Raw genomic sequence first — 21,687 nt, 5'->3', positions numbered from 1 at the left:
AACAGTCTGAGTGTGTAGCTAGTGTTGTGCATGATATTTCAGTGCTGCCATCTATACTTCAAATTGTGAGTGAAGTGTAATGATTGAATATTTGTAACGTTGTAGGCCTGCTGCTATGAATGAACGCCAGAACTTTGCCACTGGACTTATCCCATTGCCGAGATCTCTCCCAGCCCAGCTTCGTGGCAGAGTCTGGAACAGGAATAGTGACTGAAAATTTCATTTTTCGTTTGCGCCTTCTCTGTGAAAGGTGCACATTTTTGAATCTATTGTGATGTGCTTGCAACAATTGCTTGTAAAGGACAGTTTATATCATATTTTGCGAACTTCAAACTGTGATTACAGCATACAGCGCCTCTGTTGGCAATGTTTGTAACTAATTTTGAAACTTCTGTATCAGACTTTTACGGCTTTCACAATGAACATATCATTTGTTTTATTCTTCTGTCGATCACCGTTCCCGAGTTATTTCATTTTAAAATCAGGGAGTTCTTTGTGGGATTATCTGTATACAAGTAATAATAATACAGTAAGAGCCATGCTTCTTGAGAATTTTCTAATCTGAATCCTTTAGTTGGTATGACCTAAATCAGTGATTCCCAACGTGGGCGTTAATGCCCCCTGGGGGCGATGGAATGTTCCAGGAGGGCGGTAGAAGCTACGGGTATAACATAGGACCCTATGGGTTAGATTGCGTAGTGGGGCGATGGGAGAAAACAATTTCTGAAGAACGGGGCGATGGGACATCGTCATCATTTAGGTGATGACTTCGAATAACTTTCATGTGCTCAACGAATAAGGGTCCGAGTGTGGGGTGAACTCGAGAACGGCGATAGAATTATTTCATTAAAGACTTCTTGATTTTAAAATCAAATAACTCGGGAACGGTGATCGACAAAAGAATAGAACAAACGAATAAGATTAAGTGGGATGGACCTCAAAACAAAAAAAAACAAAAAAAAAACTAAGTACACTTTCGCTTTGACAAAATAGCAGAATTAACAGGAAAAGTTTCGCAGAAAAATACAGATATATATAAACTCCATTTTCTATATCAGAGCCGTTATCAATGAGTGGACAAATCCTATGTCAATGGGACAGTAAAAAGTAATGCTACCCTTTTTGTATGGAGGTTTAAATCAGCCTATTTCTATAAAAAAAAAAAAGCAACAATGAAATTGCTTCCGACATGAAGATATACAATTCCGAATGGTTTTGACCTGCTAAACACGAATATCATAGTGAATAAAACTTATTGGCTCTGGTTTTTGAGACATCACCCTGTTAACAATTGGGAAGGGCTTTACGAGTGTATGGTGAAAAAGTAGTAAGGTAAAAGTTTATTGTATGGTGAAAAAGTAGTAAGGACCATAGAGCAACGTTACCAGGGAAAATGGTCAACCTCGATGCTGGCTGACTACTGTAGGGCAATTGTAGGAGATGTTCCTTATGGCCAGTACGCGTGCAATACAACACGAAGTACGTGTCAGAGGCCGATAAATGAACTATTGTGCTGTAAATTACATTTGAGTTTCCGTGTATTTTTGTTGTGTTTCTATGTATTTGCACTGTGATTTTATGCATATTAATATTGTGTCAACATATTGAGAACATACAAATTTCTATATATTTATGTTACGTATTTTCTGTATATTTATGTTACGTATTTTCTGTATATTTATGTTACGTGTTTTCTGTATATTTATGTTACGTGTTTTCTGTATATTTATGTTACGTGTTTTCTGTATATTTATGTTACGTGTTTTCTGTATATTTATGTTACGTGTTTTCTGTATATCTATTTGGTTTTCTGTATATTTATTTGGTTTTCTGTATATTTATTTGGTTTTCTGTATATTTATTTGGTTTTCTGTATATTTATTTGGTTTTCTGTATATTTATTTGGTTTTCTGTATATACTTATGCCGTTTCAATGTATTATATTGTGTTATTATATATGTAATAAATGTGAAATTTCAAAGAAAACTGGTGCTGGTAGTCCAGGTCGATAAGATACTCGCCCAAAGTACCAGAGGTTGCATAGAGGTGTCACGAGTTCGATACCCGGTTCATTCTTGTCAGAAACTTTCCTGACACAGGGGTACAACAGAAACGGTGACATGACCACAGAAAAGATTGATACCGCAGGGAGTCCCACACCGAGGGGTTAGCGCACGAGCCTCTCGGTGAGTATAAAAAAAAGCTGCCATTCGTAATCAGCAATAAATTCTAGGTCGCGGTCTTATTAGACCTCGTGTGCAGAAAATGACCGTGGTGCGACAAAAATGATCAAAGAAACCATGGCTAATCTAACCTCTTTACGATCAAATTTGTGTTCAGCACACCGAGTAACATAAGAAATGACTATTTTTCGGACGTAGAAACTTCGTCAAAATAAATGTGTTGTCCAGTGTATTTAGAAATTTTTAGAAGCATCATACAAATTTCTTCGCACGTTAAGATAGTGGTATAAAATAAAGTTTTTGAATGTATGAGTGTAATCATATACCTCAGATAATAAGAAAGTAATATCAAAATAGACTGAAGGACTGAAGCAAAGAAAATTTTTATTTAAAAGTACAGCCTCCTCCTTTTTCGGTTTACAGCCTAGTCTTCGGAATGTAAAAAAATCTCACGAAAATATTCAATTATGATGCAATTGCAGCATCAGTCTCTAAGCATATGTAGAGAGCATGTACAATCTATATACGGGGTAAGTTGGGATAAAACCGCAGTTGGGTAAAACAGTTTTTACCTGCATTTAATGCTGATTTTTTTTCCCCACTTTCCTCAATTTTTCGAATTCGAGAATATCTTAGCGAATAATTGCACTTAGAAACGTTGAATTTTTTTTCTGGCATCCGGAGAGACAGGGCAACAAAATTATCATTAGGTTTTTGGCCACAGGGTGTCCATATAAAAAAGTTATATTTTTGTTTTGATAATTTTGCCACAGGTTTGGGCTTTTGACATGACAAAGCGTCAAAAACTGGTTTAAACTGTCAGAAACTGTCGAAAACCGTCAAAAACCTAAATGAATGCTTTTTGATAATTTTGTCATGATGAAAAACTTTTCTGCATATAACAATGTTTTATTTTCAAACATTAATTTATTACAATAATTAAAACAAAATATTAATTATAATTTGCAATTTTGAATTTTTCAACATAACAGTCTAGAACATATAAAATATAATTTTATAGTTTATTTATCTAAGCTACTCATTACTGTGTTCAATTTGTTAAGCGCAATAGAGCTGCTTATTTAAAATATGTACGATAGGGCACCAGGGTTAGATTTTGACTTCAGAAACTAAATCAGTATTAAAACAGTCAAAAACTTCTTGTCAATATTGTCAAATAGTTTTTTTTAACCTGATAGCATGAATGAATAGCAATAAATAAATAATTTTTTTTAACCTGATAGCAATGTTAAATAACAAAACACTTCCTTTTATGTAGATTAAAGGGTTTTATATTTGGAATTATAATTACTGAGAAAAAATATCTATTTTGATATTTTAAATTTTCTGATGTGCCCAAAATTTTATTCCATATAAAAATTCTCAAGCAGCATCTCTTAATACACTAACTAAATGCATTTATTTTCACTTAAAAATTTCTTAGCACAGGGTGTATAAATTCACAGAGTTTTAAAGAGTATTTTCAACCAAGGCAGAGCTGACAGGACTTTTGCATTTGTTTTGCACATTTAAATACAGTTTCAATTGGAAAACCGTTACATTATAAATGCTAGTAAATATACCATATCATAGTGAAAAAATAAGAATAATTAAGTTTGACTAAGGATAAGTTACAGAAGTTTCTTAAGCATCATATATAAGCTAGCATTGCCAAATTAAATGGCAGTTTAGTATTTTGGTTGCTAGATATATTTCAACGTTATGCACAATAAGAGTATCGTTTTAAGTATCAGTGATTATTTAGATAATTTAATAATAACAGAAATCAAAATATTACATAGGCCTATATGATGTAATAAACTTTTTTAAATACTTATCTGTTATAAAAAGAGTTCAGCAGATGGTTTATATCAATGCACATATATAAGCAGTTGAAGAAACTTTGGAAAATCAAGAATCATCTTGAATCAGATAATGTCAAATCATTCCGTAGTTTTCCCTTCAGTGTTTATGCTATGCTTTATTCAAATTATATATTTTATAAGAAAAAACATATATTATCCGAAATAATTCTGTAGAGAGCAGAAACTTCTTTTGCATTCATATTAAATATTTATTCTTTGTAATCAGCCAATTTAAACACTACGTGCAATTAACGTGTGTATTTCCAATGGGAATTTTTATATTGAAAAACAATATTTGAGGTTTTTGACAAATTTAGACAAAGGTTTTGAACGGAGGGTTTTTGACGTGACAGTTTAAACCGTCAAAAACTGCCATGTGTCAAAAACCTGCCAACTCTGCTTTGCAACTATACAACCCCTTGCAACACGAATGACGTATCTGAGTTCTACACGTTATTTGGATACTTTTTCCTAATTGGAAGTATGATTCTAGGATCAACGGTTCGCCAGTAAAATGCCGTGCGTGCTGTTACCTTATGCACCTTGTATATAAAATAACATGTCCTGACTTCATCATCACCGAGCCAAAACCGTTGAAGCTATAAATAAGAAATGTGGTTACTAGTTTTATTTCATAATGTAGAGTTATCACTAAGAAGGAATTTTTTGAAATTCAATTCTTAAAGGGGTAATAAGGGGATTCAAACCTTATATAGAGAAATCATGCAGAGCCGAAACCTTTCAAGCTATAAATAATAAACTCGGTCAGTATTACATTTTATAATATAAAGACTCACCAAGACGAGATTTGTCAAATGCGGACGGACGGGGGGGGGGGGGTGCACGAGGGGTTCAAATGTTGTATGGGGGAATCATCGCCGCCGAGAAATTTTCAGATTACCGAATCCACGCGAGCGAAATCGTGGGTAACAGCTAGAGCTAGTTTTCTATATTTCAGTGGAAATTTTTGAATGAAATATCCATTGTGAAGAAATGAATGGCCGTCAAGCAACGAGCAAATGTGCATATCATTTCGAAGAGAATGAGAATCTCTCTCTCTCTCTTTCGCTGAGTTTGTGAAACTCACTAAACATTCGCAGTTGAATCGTAAGCGAGTAATGTTTTCAAGAGAGCGAGAACTGCATCTGGTAAAGCACTTGACTGAAATTGCGAGCGTTAATTGCGAGCAAAAATAAAGAAAACGAAGAATCACATTTAACTTGAAGGGTCTGATCGTTCGGTGAGTGAAAGGTTCAATCAATGCATTCTAATTATCGCACTCGCATCGGCCAAGAGATAAATTTGATTGCGAAAAGGCTGACAGCACATTTTCGCTATGACTTTTATCTACGCTTCCCAAAACTACTTTTCCTTTCATTTGACAAATTTCGACTCGAACAAACTTCTGTTAAAATTCTCCTTCGCATTTGTATATTTATCACGCGAAAAATAAGAGAACAATCAATCGCTGTTACGGTAGAAATAGTACGCGATATAATTGTCAATGTATAGCGAAAAGGACTTTGGAAAGTTAATCAAATCGATTCGCTTTTTATGACGAAAGAAAAACAATTCTTAAATAAAATTGTTCAAGCCGCAGACTGAAAGATAAAACACACGGCAAAGTTAATGACAAAGACGCCACCAAATCATTCATTAGTTGAGTAGAAAAAGTTTTTCTTTTTAGGACCTTGTTTTTGTACGATCGCTTTGTCAGCAGATCACACACACGCTTACGTACACCACTGACTGGCGCCTTAACGATCGGCCGCTTTTCTCAGAACCATCGTCATTTTCGACTTTTCTCATCCTTTTTCCAGTGCAAAGAAAAATCTTGAAAAATATTTCAGAGACAATCAATTGTGAGAGCGCAATTCATTTTGTAACTTATAACTAGGACTAGCATGACAATATGACAAAAGATTTTCCAAGGTGAAAGGTCTCGATTTCTCTCTCTCTCATCATCGTTTCGTTCTTCAATCGCTTTCCATTGAGAAAGGAAAACACAATACACACGCAACTGTACGTTTCTTATTTTACAGACAATGTCTTCTTATACAGTCGTCCCTCCGTATTCGCGGGGGTTTACGTTCCAGGAGTGACCGCGAATACGGAAAATCCGTGAATGACCCGCACCCTAAAATTTTGTTCTTTTGTCATCTCGTTTTTGCAATATCTGCTTTCTGTAGAAGGAGAAGGGTCCATTCTCTCTACTATTATTATTTAAGTAGTGTTACAGCATATTAGGTGATGGAGTACGGTGTCACTCAACTTTCCGCATGTGGTCTTTGCTCGGTGTGATGATGATCTTTTTATTCCAGTTAATTTGCTGTTAGAGTATAGTAATAAGGTTTCTTTTACCAATTTTTCTACATGTGTAAAACGTATCGCAGATGGGTCTATTTCATGGAAACAATCAACTCAGTCTTTGCTTTTGTTTATAGAAAATAATGGGAGGTGTGACTCATTTTTTCATCAATATACCTCACAGATTTGCAGATTAAATAATGACGCCTATAGTAAGCAAGTTATGCAATACATAACTTGTGTATCTTTTTTATCGCACCCACAGAAAAACTTTGGAAACATTTCGAATTTTCTATGCAAGTTTTTCACTTTTAGAAATATTTAAACGACATTCTTGTATAAATATTTTCAGAAGCACCAGAAAAACATTTCAGAAGGATTTTTTAAACGTTAATTTAACACGTACAACTTATATGTTTTGTTCCGGTACAAGAATTACTACCCAGGGCCGTCTTAAGAGTATGTTAGGCCCCTGGGCCAAGTAATTTTACACGAATGTTACACGAATACAAACATGTGTTACACGAATACAAATACAACGCCACAACAGGCAAAATGCCCAACGAGGTGGCTGAGAAAAAGATTCCCATAAAAATATGGATGTCATATATTTTCTGAGGCCCTACCTGGCAAATTCTCGAAAAATGCAACTACTTTTAATTTTTCTGAGGCCCCTCTTCTCTTGAGGTCCCCGGGCCATGCCAGTGTGGACCCATGTGTTAAGACGGCACTACTACCTCAACAGCGTTTTCCAAAAACTGGGAAAGAGACTGCAAATAAGGAAACAGCGAACAAAAAATCCGCGAATACGGAGAGCCCACACATATTATATATATTTCTTTACTTGATATTCACGTAATATTATAACTATTAATCCATTTTTTACTGACGTTGCATTTGCGCGACGCTTTATTAACATTTTGCAATTAAGTTTCGTACAAATTTTTTTACGAAATTAACATTTTTGGAAATTACGAGGTCTGATGAGTGCCATAGTATTTTTAAAATTTGTTTACAAATAAATTTAATTTTTTATGACTTTTCAAAAAAGAAATTTTTGAAATTTTATCCTGATTTACGATCTGGAAATTGTTTTCCGTGACCATGAACACAAATGAATTTTTTAAAAATGGGAAAAAATACTTTTTCGTAAATTTATTTTACCACGCGATATACGAGAGATTTCCCAAAATCATAATTACCAATTATTTCAATTAAATTAAATTAATTAATTTATATTGATTAAAAAGTTAATTAATTAGAAATTTACATTAACTCTCTACAAAGAAAAACCTGCTAAATTTATATCAATTTTTTCAAAACTGATTTATTTATTCATTCAATATTGCTTGGTCGAAGCCTATACAAGGGAATGCGGTGAAGTTTGAAAGAGACGATTGATGTTACAAAGGAAATCAGAAACTGTCGTACAATCAATAATATTTGACGGGAGGTTGTTCCAGTCGGTTATTGTTGGAGGAAAGAAACTAAATTTGAAACAATCTGTGGATGCAAAGATGGGTTTCAATTTTTGTGAATGGTTAATTCTTTTTGAAAAGTAAGAAGCTGGAGTTAGAAAATTCGAAGTGTTGAAAATGGCTATGAAGGATTTTCAAAAGGAAAGATAATATCGAGCGATATATCTACGGGTTAAAAGCGGTTGCATATTGAGTTGGCGCTTGAGTTCAGTGATGGAGGTAGAGGATGACCAACAGTTAAGAATGAAGCGGGCGGATTTATTTTGAATAGATTCTAATTTGTCTATATTGGAGAGAGTATGGGGGGCCCCAGATTTCACAGGCATATGAGAGTACAGGAAGGATGTAGGTTTGGAAGCAGAGATGTCTGAGGTGACGGGTGGAGTTTTCGAGGTTCCGACGAAGAAAAAAGAGTTTTTGGAGACACTTATGAAAGAGGTAATCAACATGGAGATTCCAACGGAGGTCGGCAGAAATAATTACACCTAGATATTTATAGCTAGAAATTTCGGTGATCAAGGAGTTACCGATAGTGTAAGAAGAAACGAGGGGAAGTCTTTCGCGTGTAATTTTCATAAAAACTGTTTTTGAAGAATTAAGGAGTAATTGTCAGGACGAAAATCATTCAGAGACAATGTTGAGGTTATTTTGGAGAGTCACTCTCCAAATACTCACTCTCCACCTCTCCTGGTTATTTTGCTTGGTCACAGATTCGTTGTGCACTGTTTGGTAGATCACGCACAATCATCTGCAAAGAGTCTGATATGGCAATTGATGGAATTTTGGAGATCGTTAATATAAATCCAAAACAATAATGGCGAGAGTACCGAACCCTGAGGCATGCCAGACTTAACTTGGAGAAATGTAGAGTTCTGACCCTTGAAGGAAACAAACTGGCTGCGGTTTGTGAGGAAGGCTTCCACCCATTTAAGCAGTTGAACACATAGGCCAAGGTTTTGGAGTTTAAGTAGCAGTTATCAAAAGCTGTTATTTAAGTAACCAGTTATCATATATAAAAAAATTGTGCAACTTGGTCATGAATTAGGGGAGCGTTCAAAAAAATTCATACTATATATTTATATACACAAATATGTCCGATCACGACATTTTAATAATTGGAATGCAGTAGGCCAAAGCAAAAAGCAAAGCGATATCGGGAGCAGCAAGCGAACATGACTTCATTACATGGTGTCTATGGTAAAAAGTCAGTGCATAACGTATATCTTGATAAAGGATGATAAAGGATTTATAATCTGCTACATCAAGTGTTTATATCAATTTTCAACATAAATTATAATATGTATTACTATTTATATGTACTGTATATTACTAAAAATTTATAATTTATATTAATTCAAACATTATTTGAATATATTTTCCTCTTCGGGCAGGGCTGTCTGAAGAGTATCATGGGACTCCGGGCCAATTGATTTTTCTGAGAGGCCCCTCTTCGCTTGAGGCCCCCGGGCCGTGCCCGGGTAAGACGGCACTGTCTTGGGGTCACCATTATTCGATATCTGTTACGTTTTCCTTTGCAATGCTGTTTCTCAATATTACTCAATCTGATATCGACTAGTTCAAACTGTCATGACCCACCAGTTGCAAGACCTTCATTTGATGCATATAATTATTTCCTTTAGGATTATTTCTGAATTTAGTTTTCATATTTAAATAATGAAAACGATAACGTATTTTATAGTTCAAAGTTGTAAAACCTATGTAGTCACACACACACATACACATAGACATGATCTGAATGCTTACAGAAAACGAGATTTGTCACGACGTCGTTTAAATTTTACCAGCATTTAAAAAACTGTCAATTCTTTAAGGAGGTTTTGTATATGATAAAAAGAAACAATGACAGAGCTTTCGATTGATATCTTAAAGACCCTAACATGACTGAATGGCATTCTGCCAACATTAATTTAGATTAGCATCGGTTGTGAAGATGTTTGGTATTAAGTAGATTGCGGAACGCCCCCCCCCTCAAAACAAGTCAAAGATATTAAAAACACCTTCAGCGATATCTGTCAACTCTTAGAAAGCTTAGATAAAGTGAGCTTAGAAATTTATTTCTAAAGTAATCACCTAAAATATAGCCCATTATTGGCAAGAATTTTCTTGTTTTTTAGAAGTGAAAAAAAAATACCGGAAGAGAGAGAAATCAAGAGAGAGAGAGTTCTAAAAAAACCCAGTATAGAGATGAACAGAGCTGAAAAGTCTGTTAGACGCTGAAAAAAAAAAATTTAAATCTATTGTAAGAAAATAGCGTCAACTTAAACAGCCCGTTGTATCCAACACATGCGAAAAACTGTTCACAGGATAAATAGACTTGAAACTTTAGAAACCATACTATCAATCTGCTCGTTATTCGCAGATTTATTTGCGGCATCTCACAGATTAGATTAAATCGTATTTCACTGGATGAACTTACAGCCTTCACCGAGATCGTTACGCATTTTTTGGCGTTGATACTTTTGATCTATAAACAAGCCGTTCTCAATGTACTTTCGCTATTTAAATCTACTGCCTGGTTCTGATTAAAGTATCTTTATTCAGAGTCGCGAGCAGCACCAAACTTGAGTGGTATGCGTTTCAGATTATGTAAAACCAATCTAATATATATATTTTAAAAAAATAATAAAATGTTACTGATATGAACAAATATGGTCCTGTGTATGCAAATTTTTATTGAGTAGAACGATAAAATTTACATAGTGTGTTAAAATTATGTGACGAGCAAACCTTTGTAAGTCAGTGGAACATAATGTCCCCACTTTCAATGCTTCCAAGAAATGCTGTTTTTTAATGCTTGCTTTTCAATCCATTTTTCACTTGAGATATCTTCTGTATATATATACCTTTTATAATTATCATTATTATTTTTTTATGTATTTTACTTAATCATTGCATTATTTTAATTAATTATTGCAGTTTGAATATTTTTCTGTACTGTATATTCAAATGTCGTATTGGATATGAGTTTCTTCTCAACGTTTCATCAACATCTTCAGGAAATGCTTTCACATCTTGAAAGGGGTTCAACCCATAGGATCCAATACTAAACACAAAGCTTCTACCGCCCCCTGGACCTTTCCATCTCCCCCGATATTGCCCACTTTGAGAAACACTAATTTAGACGAAAATTACGTTTTGATTCTGAAGATGGTTTTTAGTAAAGGTCAAAGACTAACGACTCAACTTTTGAGCTAAGAAACCTATTATAAGAAATATTCCATTTCTTCGAATTTGGGCAAAAATCTGTCTATCCATATTCTTCGATAAATGGTCGTAGAAATTGTACCAAACTATTTAAGGAGCCTACTTATGAGGGAAGAGCCATGATAAATGTCTTACACATACGCATATAAAGGTGAATTAATACACATCCCGCAAAACTAATTATAAGCATGATAAATGTTCGTATACGCATACGGAGTAAATTATTCTCATACTGTATATATTTATATTTTATCGTTCACACGATGACCACGCGCAAATTATTACTTCGACCGCAGTGCAAATGTTAAATCTAATCATTCTTCAATAAATTACACTCAACTCATTTTCAATCGCAGTTTCTACAGAGTCCAGTTCATCAAAGTACTGAAAGATAATGATCATGGGATTATTTGGACGACAGCTAATTTATAATGCGTCATAACTATAAAACCAGGTATAATTACTCACTCGCATCCCGACAACCTCGGTTGATGTTTTCGACCTTTTAAGATATCTAATTATAGTTATTATTTTTTGAATGTCTTTGAAGATAAATCGAGGTGTTGTACGATGATTCCATCATCGAAAATTCCAAATGTTTTGTTCTAGAGAATTATTCAAAACATAAAGGATTTGAGTGACCGGAACTGATTGTTTATGAATGGATTTGATTAAATCAAGCATCGGTGTTCTTTATTTAGATTTATGCAGTCAAACCCAAATTTAACGAATTGGAGGAAATCGACAATTTTATTCGTTAAATCGAGGAAATCGTCAACGTATCCGTGTGACGTTGAAAACGTCATTTTTGAAGAAAACATCGATTTTTTCCATTTTTTCATTTTTCATGAAAGCCCTATTTTTTATGATCTCCAAACAAGCCTTGTTTTGTTTATATGACACTTAGAACTGAAGTCGAGTCCACAAATGTTGCGTTTTCACATACACGCGTAAACAGTGATTAAAAACTTTGAACGCGTTTTACGAAGAACGCTATTTTTCTGGAATTTTACCTGAGTTTGAAAAATGATTTATAAAAATCTGTTTATTTTATCATTACGAAATTTTAATATGATACTCTGCTATATAGTGTTAAGGTTATAAAACAAAATCTAAGGTCTCTCACATGTATTTTTCTAATTACAGTGTTTTATACACAATATGTAGAATGCATTTTCAAAAATTCACACGTTCATTAACAGATTTACGAGTGTAACTCATAAGCATACCATACAATCTTTTAAATTTTGGTTCTTCATAAACTGAATCATTATTAGTTAAATGTACTGTGAAAGTAACAAAACATTTAATTCATGGAATTTTTTGTGATTGTGTTTGAAATATTGCATGAATTTTGCTTAAACTTTTACATAAAAATTACTTTTTTTTATAAAAAGTGACATAGGTAGTCCAAATTTTTTTATCGTTTTCACCATTTTGGAACACTTTCTATGAAAAAAAAGGGCGCGGTAGAGCCCAGGTCGATAAGATACTCGCCTAAAGTACCAAAGGGTGTTTAGAGGTGTCGCGAGTTCGATAACCAGTTCGTCCTTGTCAGAAAACTTTCCTGACACAGGGGTACAACAGAAACGGCGACATGACCGCAGAAAAAATTGCTACCGCAGGGAGTCCCCCATCGAGGGGTCACGAACCTCTCGATGAGTATGAAGAAACAAGCCTGCTGTTTGGAATTGGCAATAAATTGTAGGTCCCGGTCTAATTAGCCCTCGTGTGCAGAAAATGACCGTGGTGCGACAAAAAAAAAAAAGATCAAATGATCAAATTCTATGAAAAAAAATTATTAAAGTTCATTCCAGTACCATTTTATAGAGAACTGGCAAGACAGGTTGTCGGTTACTCCTTAAATTGGGGCCACATTGATCAGGAGCATAAACATAATCGAAACGGCAAATCTTAAAAACCACTTTGGGTGTTGCTGTTTCAACTTATGTATGACAACAATTCAAAAAATAAATGCATAAACTTAAGAATGAAGTCAGAATGCGCGAAAAAAATGCTTAATAGAATTTTTTTTCATGCGTCCAACATTTTTATCAAATTCTGTCGAAATTATCCTTTTTTCCACTAATCGAAAAATGTTTCTCTTCTTATGACCCACCATTCTTTACTTACAGAGTACAAACTTGAAGTAACTTTATTTTTTTAAATCTAAACATGAGGACGGCGCAATGTTTTATGATACTGGGTGTTACACGGATTGTTGAAATCTTCTCGCGCACATTCTAAATGGCTTTATTGTGCGTCTCCTTTACTCAAAAGGAATCCCGTGAAATTGGGGTCGAACTGTATCTACTCGTACACGATAACGAATTTATATGGTTCATTTTTTTCAGCACTATCACGTAAAGCAACACATATACTTTCCCCAAATTATTTATTTTTCCTAAAATCCCACTCGGTCATCGTTAAGTTTGAACTTGATGGAATGTTACAGGGCATCCATTTAGTTTACGTAGTTGTTAGTTATATTTAAAGATAACCATGGGTTATATTAGTCGTAAGGTCACCTATACGTCAAAAAAAATAAATAAATAAAATAAATAAATAAAAATGGCGTGAAAATATAGAATTTAGCTTAAATTAGACGTGATTCAAAACATTTGGATTGTACACATAAAAATGTTTTGCTAATTTTAATTAGTTTATTTCCCAAGGGAATTTAATTTTTAATGACAATCTTCAATTTTTGTCTATATTATCTAGTTCATTTTAAGCATTGGTTAATATGTAAAACAGTCTAAACAGCAATACCGAACCCGTTTACATAGTACTGTAATTGAACGTTTATGTTGATTAGATACCTCTAAATTTAGAGGGTCTCTCTGTACGTGATTGTGCATATTCATAACGTACGTGCATCGATTATCATATTTTTTGAACACTTAGTATTTTTTCTCAACTGTACGCTAGTTAAATCTCTCTGGTGCTATTACTAGATGTTTCACTAAATGAGAAACGTATCGATGATTTAAGAATGACAGTTTTATATGTTTGGCTGCTTCATCTTCAATGATTGGTCGTTGGAGAAACGTGCATTTCTCTTACTCAATGATAGGTAACTTCGGTTAATTATGAAATGATGTCACGATACACATGGGTTGTTTGTATCATGTTTCAATAAAGCAACTCCACAGGAACACCAATCATTGCCAATGCATCATTAATCAAAGCAACGTGTCAAATTTGGGGATTATAAACCTGCAATAACCATAATTTAAAGGATTCCGAGAGAACAGGGCTTTGCTTCTCACACCATCTTCCGCTTGGATTTCGACGAATGCCTAATTCCAACGCACGCCACGAGAATTTCCTTTCACACACCATTCAACACGCATATTTACTGCGGGGAGCGGATCTTCAATTTTTTAGCGAAATTGTTTGGTGGTTTCATTGTGTCTGACAACCGATATGTGTTAAATCAAAGACAAACTTGCCTATTTTGAACTCATGTAGAATGTTAAAATCGGTGTTGAGATGAATGCTTGAACAAGAGGCTCATTTATCATCAACGTGATATGAGTTGACCATGCTTTACGAATCGGGAAGAAGGCCCTCTTTGCAAAACTTCAATGACATTGTTCATGCTATTCGACAGACAACACATGATGATTACCTTATATGTTGACAATACACTTTACGCAATGATGTGTTACTTTTAGATATCGAAGCATAAAAGCCTTCTATTTAATTTATTCATTATTTTTGATTTTCGAGCAATGTTTGGAACCTGCTTAACTATATTTATAAGTGTTATTTCTCTGTTAAGCCGAGATTACACAATAAAAGTTCTTTTATAATGTAATCTCCCGGCCTTATAACAATTAGATTTTGTTTGACCGTAGGCGGAGATAGACTTGGAAGTCAGGGGAGGGGCACGATGAGGATGATGTCAATTCATATATATGTATATACATTAGATCAGTTGACACCGCCTTTGACGCTGGGAGGGCTCCCCACGTCCCCCGTATCTCCGTCCATGTGTTTGACTAGGGAATATTTTGTAGAAATAAGTTGATGTGATACATAAAAAATAAAATAAAATTTGAATGATATTATTAAATGAGAAGAATATCTGTTAAATTTCTAAAAACTACAAAAAAGAAACAAAAATAAGTATCTAAAAGTACAATGAGATTACAGTATATATATATGCACTGGCTAATGAAATCTCTGATAAATTATAATAATGTATGTGAAAGCCGTGTTTGTTTATGCTTAGCTGTGTTTATTAGTGGGGTCATGTGTTAGTCCAATACATGTTAGTTGACAAATTAGTCCGATAATTGTAACGGAACATCAGAATCGTATCAAAGACTCAATGATCATACTCAAAACTAAGACATGTAACAAGGAAAGGGTCCCAAGGTGACGTCTTTGAAAAGATTTAAAAAAATTACCAATGATTCTACTCATTTTTAAATATTCACAAAAATGTAAAAAAAATCCGGTGGAATTATAATAGGTCACTCATAAAAAAATTGTAAATATTAATATTTTGAACACTAGTAGAGGCCAAGATTGAATTTTAAAATCCCGCAACCCCACAGTCTTGGAGTGACGTCATTCAAACAACACATGATGAAGAGGTACAGCCAACACCGGCTATAGTAGGCTGCCTATATAGTAGTATACCTGCTATAGTTGTCGTTGGTACAGCATACAGAAAAAAAGTTTTTTTTCCTCGCTCAACAGAAAAGAAAAAGGGGGAGAGCTAGTATGTGTGTTTGAGAGTAAAAATTATCAACACACAGGAAGCGCGAGAGGCGATTAATAGCCAACTGTTGTCAATTTTAATAATTTTTTGCGGCTTTAATAATTGCTTCTCCCCGCTAATTTTTTTTGTTTTCATGTGTTACTGTGTGAGGGGAATGCACTTGAATTTTTTCATATTTTTTTGAGAACGACTCCTTGGGACCCTTTCTTGGTAACTTCGGTAGTTCACAGGAAAGTACTATGAGAAATAACAAGTCGTAGAACAAGTCCCGTGTATGCGTCAGACCACTATAGCAGTCTTGCGCATACACTATACTTATTTTCACTCGTATTAGCTTTTAGTGGACGACCGACTTTAAGCTACCGAATGGTTAGAAATAGAATTCGCAATACTTGCTTTTTCGGCGTAACAGTGGATCGACAATAGTCGAAAACGTGAATGCCGTTGTCTTCGGCTGCGGTTATAGTGGAGCAAAGAGGTCAGCTGTACGATAAATGCGACTAGGAAGAAAAAATGCATAGAGGTGGAGGAAGAGACGTCCTCGCATAGTAAAAGAGGAGAAGGATAGAGAAAATGGCCGGAGGAGTTCGGAAATGTAAGGGTGTGATGATGATGATGATGATGATGATCCCCGATCATCGCAAAGAGGGAAAGAATAAAATGAAGAAACGGACCAATCAACAGATAGTGAAAATCATCAGATCGAGGTGAAAACAAACCGGATTGTTCAAGTCACTCACCTCGGCCACTTTCTCTTCTTTGTCTCTCTGCTCGAGAAAATGTGGTGTAGAACAAAGCAATACAATAGTTAGTCACTAGTCTCTATTATGCACTCTCGTACCTCGTAGTCACCTCAGTATGTGTTCGGCCTTAGAAGCCTTGTGCGGTGAAAAAAAAAAAAGATTTCTTGACTGTGAAAAGAGAGACAGTGCAGAAATTGTTTATCGGATTAAAGTTTTTTCTTATACAGTGGTGTGTACTAATAGGGCTCCTAGATTAAAATTTTATGGTTTGGAGATTAAACTAATAATTAATTATTTATTTGAACGTCAGGTCTTCAAATGTTTAGTATTTTGTCATTTCGTGCGCGATCAGCAAAGATGGACAAACGCATAAACTGGACGTAAAACAGAGATAATCCGGAAATTAAGTTTCCTTGTCATACAAAATGACCCTCTAAAATTTCCAATTGTGTCCATACTTTACGACAGAAATATCATTTGAATACTAGAGAGATTTCGTTGCATTTTCAAGGATTAATATAAGCAGATATATAAGATTACCCGAAAGCATATGCAGAGACCTAATTGCAGAATAATCATTCGCTTTGAAATGTTTTGTAAGGAATTACTCTTATATATAAACTTCAATACAACAAATTCAAGTCCCCTTCAAATCTTGAATAAACATTATATACACACACATATAAATTGAAAATGACTATAATCTGTATTCTAATGCAATTAATCTATTTGGCGATTGAACGGAAGATTTCATTCATAGTTTGAATATGGAGATCGATCAAACGAGTTTATCGCGAAAACAATTTTAATCTGACATTGATTGGAATCGTTGATATTTTGGATTGAGACGGAATAACAATTGTTAATCTCAAATAAGAAAGCATAACCATAAGTAATCTGTACATTTAGACCTAAATCAAATAAGTATAAATATTCATCACTGCATGAATGAGTAGTGAACAGAACTTGCATGATACACGCTAGTAGTAATTTACCGTTTCTTCGCTTCCTTCTTCTGGAAGTATCATGCTGCTTGCTCCGTAGTACACCATGTATCGAATACTCGCCAGATTTACCTTGTCTTGGAGATCAATTACATTCAATGTAGAAGGATCGGTTGATTGCATGCCGTGGTCGGAGACGATCACCAAGTTTACCTGCAATTTACAGAAAACAATATCTGAGGGGGAAGCATCAACAACAACAACAACAACTAAAGTAGTTTCGTTTTGTTTTTCTGTTCACGTCACCAGAAGGAGAACAAGATATCACGCCGTAGTGGCTCATGAAGAATTTATCTTTAAGCCTTGATAGGTGGTATCGATTCTGGACGAGAGTAAAAAGAACATCTCCATGGATTCGTTTTTCTCTGAGAAATGCTGGGATTTCCCCCGCTGGCGGCAAAAATACGTTACGACACGCTCGAACATTGTCTTCCGCCGTGTCTTTGCAATCCATTCTCCAATCATTTCTTTTATGTTTGTTTTGAACGGATTTTGAAAATTTTGATAGAATCACGAGAAAGAGTACGAATAAATATTTGAGAGTGATTTTTATAAAAAAAACTCAGCAACCTTCAAATGAAATGCTTTACATAAAAACGGTTTTTTTAAGGAACATACTCTTTGGAGAAAGTCTGCTCGAAGGAGATTTTTTTATGCGCTCTCTTTTCTTATTTCTAACTTCTTTGAAACGAATGGGATAGAATATTTACTGAAAAAACGCGATGCGCGTAATATAATTCTCTATAAATATTAAAATAACCATTGGCGTACGCAAAGGGGGGGGGGTTGGGGTTCTACCCCCCCTTGAGCCAAGATTATAGTGTTATTTTGCAGAAAAAAGTAACCCCCCAGAAGGAAAAAAATCTGAACCCCCCCCCCCACCTCCGCCTCGAGAAAATTCTGCGTACGCCTATGAAAATAACTCTGAAACCACAAATAATTTATTTATAGTTAATCTGCAGAGTATTACTCAATTTATTTATAATTTTTAAAATTGGTCACAGAATAGCGATCCATAAATTGAATTTTATTATGACAAAAACGTTACCACAGTTTTTGTTTGTTACCACTATATGTTTGTTTTGAACGGATTTTGAAAATGTTCCATTCGTATAAAGGAAAATTTATTTTGATGTAAAAATACTATTTTCCAATGGGGGGGGGATATATTTTGGTTTCGTTTTGGAGGAAAAGCTTCAGAAGTTGAATTTCGAAGATTAAATGGCATTAGGAAAATTGTATTCCACTCTAGTGATAAATCGATATGTGCGTGGAAATACAACGTATACACAAAAAGATCCCGTGTTGTTGGTGGTCTTGTTTTTACGCCCTGTGACCTATACAGTAGGGTGGAACGAAAAAAAAAAATTTTCGAAATGGCCATCGTAATAGAATTTAAAATATGGTTTTATGTGAAGAAATGCCATTCCTAATTTTTTTCCCCAAAATTCAAACTTCTTGAGGTTCCTCATCGCCCCTGAAGTTTTACGCACGTCTGGAATTCTGTAACATGACACAGCGGAGGCGGCTTTCCTATTCCCCTGAACACGAGATTCGTTCAGTGACCCCGATGTTTTTCCCTTGTTTTCAGTATTCATCTGTAATCTTACCCCTTAACTGAGAGGGTGTACAGCAGTCAAAATGATGACCAGAAGCTTTTATTGTTGTGACATTTTAGGAAATTCCCTAAAGAGTGGGATTCTCGGGTCTCGCCCACCTATGGCGATGCTAAGCTTTGTTATTTGCTGACTCAACGCAGTATGAAGGCTCAACAATCAAGAAAAGATCCAGCTATTGCAGGCATTCTTGAAATTATTGTGCCAGAGACAGAAAATATTTGGAAAACTGCTTCAATTCCTACGGTTTCTCACCAACGGATATGCAAAAATTTCAAAGACTTTTACTGTAAATACAAGAATCTTCAGAAAAATATGAAAAAAAAGAAAGATTCTCAAACTTTCAAGTTGAACGTAAAATCCTTTCAGTGGGAAGCACGGAAATTTTTCGAATTTGCAGCATGCAAATGTGATTTTGAAGACTGTAAGTGTGACAAGTTGAGAAAGGTCCCAAATTTAGAGCGAGATTTCTTGCAAGATCAAAGAAGTACATGCAAGATGGCCATTGGTCGAGTAGATGTCCTAACAACTAAGAAATTGAAAAACAATGAACAAAGGAAAATGAAAATGGTATCCCGTTTGAAGTCATCTCAAGAAGAAACGGCGGAAACTAGTTCATCAACCACTGAAAACTCATCTATATCCAACGATTCTGAGGAAAGTGATCTATGTGAGCCAAAACACAGTTTACCGTTGAAGTTAGCATTTCTATCTACCAGTACTGAAGCTGGTCCATCAATCGGTGCCGAAGCAAGTACTTCATTTGCTTTTGAAGTTCTACCATCATCCTCACAAATGAGAACTAAATTACCAAATGTTCCTCTTGCTTGTGATAGAACTGGTGTGTCTGATCGATCAGCTGCAATTATTGCGAATGCTGTGCTGGAAGATGTTGTGTTATTGACGAAAGAGAAGCCAAATATGACAATAGACCAATAATTTCAATTTGAAAATTAGAAATGAAGGATTATAAGAAGTAGAAATTCGTACATCCATGTTCCGAAAATAAACTTTTCTGCTAAGCAGTATTCGGAACTAATTTCATGGGATCAAGTGCGAGTGACTGAACCACCTATTATGAAAAATCAGGAAAGGGACCCACAAAAATGATCTGAACCTGCTTTTCCATCTATACCGAATTTTCCGTGCCGCACACAAGCAGTTGAACGGTGCGTACGACTCGTAATTGAAGCATCTCTTGCTGTATCAACAACCGAGAGTCGTGAAGGCTTCATTCAAGCCAGAATAAATTCAAGGAGTACTCTTCCTTCGTTTGAAAAAAACAAAAGCGGACTATTTTGCAAAAACGTGAAATGTAATAGCAGTGTGATAACAGAGGAAGCAATAGAGGCATTCTCCTGATACCTATATATCATCAAACTATGTTTTTTTTAATTTGGAACATTGTTATAGTTTTGTCCCCATCCCCCCCCCTCCCCCAAAAAAAAGGTTTATTTTCATCTCCCTCTTCCAATCACTATATTCGGAATGCTTGAAAAATTCTCCTTTCAACTGCCATGGCAGCTGCAAATAAGCAAATATGCTTGTGAGTTATAACTTATATAAAATGGAACTCTTTTTTAACTTGTGAGTATATATATATATTTCTCTGGGTATATATATATATTCAGTTTTGCCTCATGTACTGAATAACTTTTAAATTAAATGTTTTTCTTTTTTATCTTTTTTTAAAAAATACTTTTTAAAAATCATCAACTTCGTTTATGTTTGAAAAGATTTTTATAATGTGTACTTAGAAACGTCTTTTTGCTCGACCTTCAGGGTCTGTGAGGAACCTCAAGATATCAAAATATTTTCCTAGATTTTGGTATAACTTCTTAAAACCTAGAAAGGCATCTTTTGAATACTAAGGCAAGATCAATTTCCAAAAAAAGTGAAAAAACACCCTTTTCGTTCCACCCTACTATACAGTCCTCTATTCTCAAGATGAATAATTGATAATAACTTTCCACACAATATTCGAGAACTTGAATAGTATTTCATACTATCCAGTGTCATCGGTGCTTAATAGATGGCGCAGCGAACGAGACCATAAAAAAAGTTATGCTAGAACTTTTGCACAGACTATGTTTAAGGCCGTTGGAAGCTAAGACAGGTATACAAAGCCATTCTAAATACTTCGTTAACGTTCAAAGGCATTAAAATCTCAATTATCTAATTTTATCACTTATGTATTACGCCGGTTATCCACTGGAAGCTACTAAGAGGGAAAACAAGTAGGACAAGTCGCGTGTATGCGTAAGACTTATATAGTGGTCTTGCGCATACACGCGACTTATTCAGCTACTTGCTTTCACTTCTAGTAGCTTCCAGCGGATGACCGGCGTAATACATAAGTAATAAAATTAGGTAATTGAGAGATTTTAATATCTTTGAACGTTAACGAAGTATTTAGAATGGCTTTGCATGAAAAGATTTGTTCTGCTACAAAATGTTTTTCGTACTGCCAGTTTTAACGTACTTTGTCTGCAAATGTCATCGAATATACGGTTCCATTTTTCTCAATGAAA

The 21,687-nt window shown here is 34.8% G+C and overlaps 1 protein-coding gene across 1 annotated transcript in view; it reads right to left on the bottom strand.

Annotated features, from left to right (window-relative positions):
• The window catches only part of LOC149067657 (glycerophosphocholine cholinephosphodiesterase ENPP6-like), a 406,701-nt gene that overhangs the window by 44,981 nt on the left and 340,033 nt on the right, over positions 1-21,687 (bottom strand). Inside the window, exon 5 of the mRNA XM_089252525.1 lies at positions 17,532-17,693. Within this exon, the coding sequence (XP_089108651.1) occupies positions 17,532-17,693 (162 nt within the window). The remainder of the gene's footprint in view (positions 1-17,531; positions 17,694-21,687) is intronic.

This window comes from Pholcus phalangioides, unplaced genomic scaffold (genome assembly GCF_987345545.1).
Source record: "Pholcus phalangioides strain wild (caught in Gottingen) unplaced genomic scaffold, Ppha-v1.0 ptg000029l_1, whole genome shotgun sequence".
NCBI lineage: Eukaryota > Metazoa > Arthropoda > Arachnida > Araneae > Pholcidae > Pholcus > Pholcus phalangioides.
Note: the sequence above shows the minus strand (reverse complement) of the source record. Positions and strands in the feature narration are given on the sequence as shown.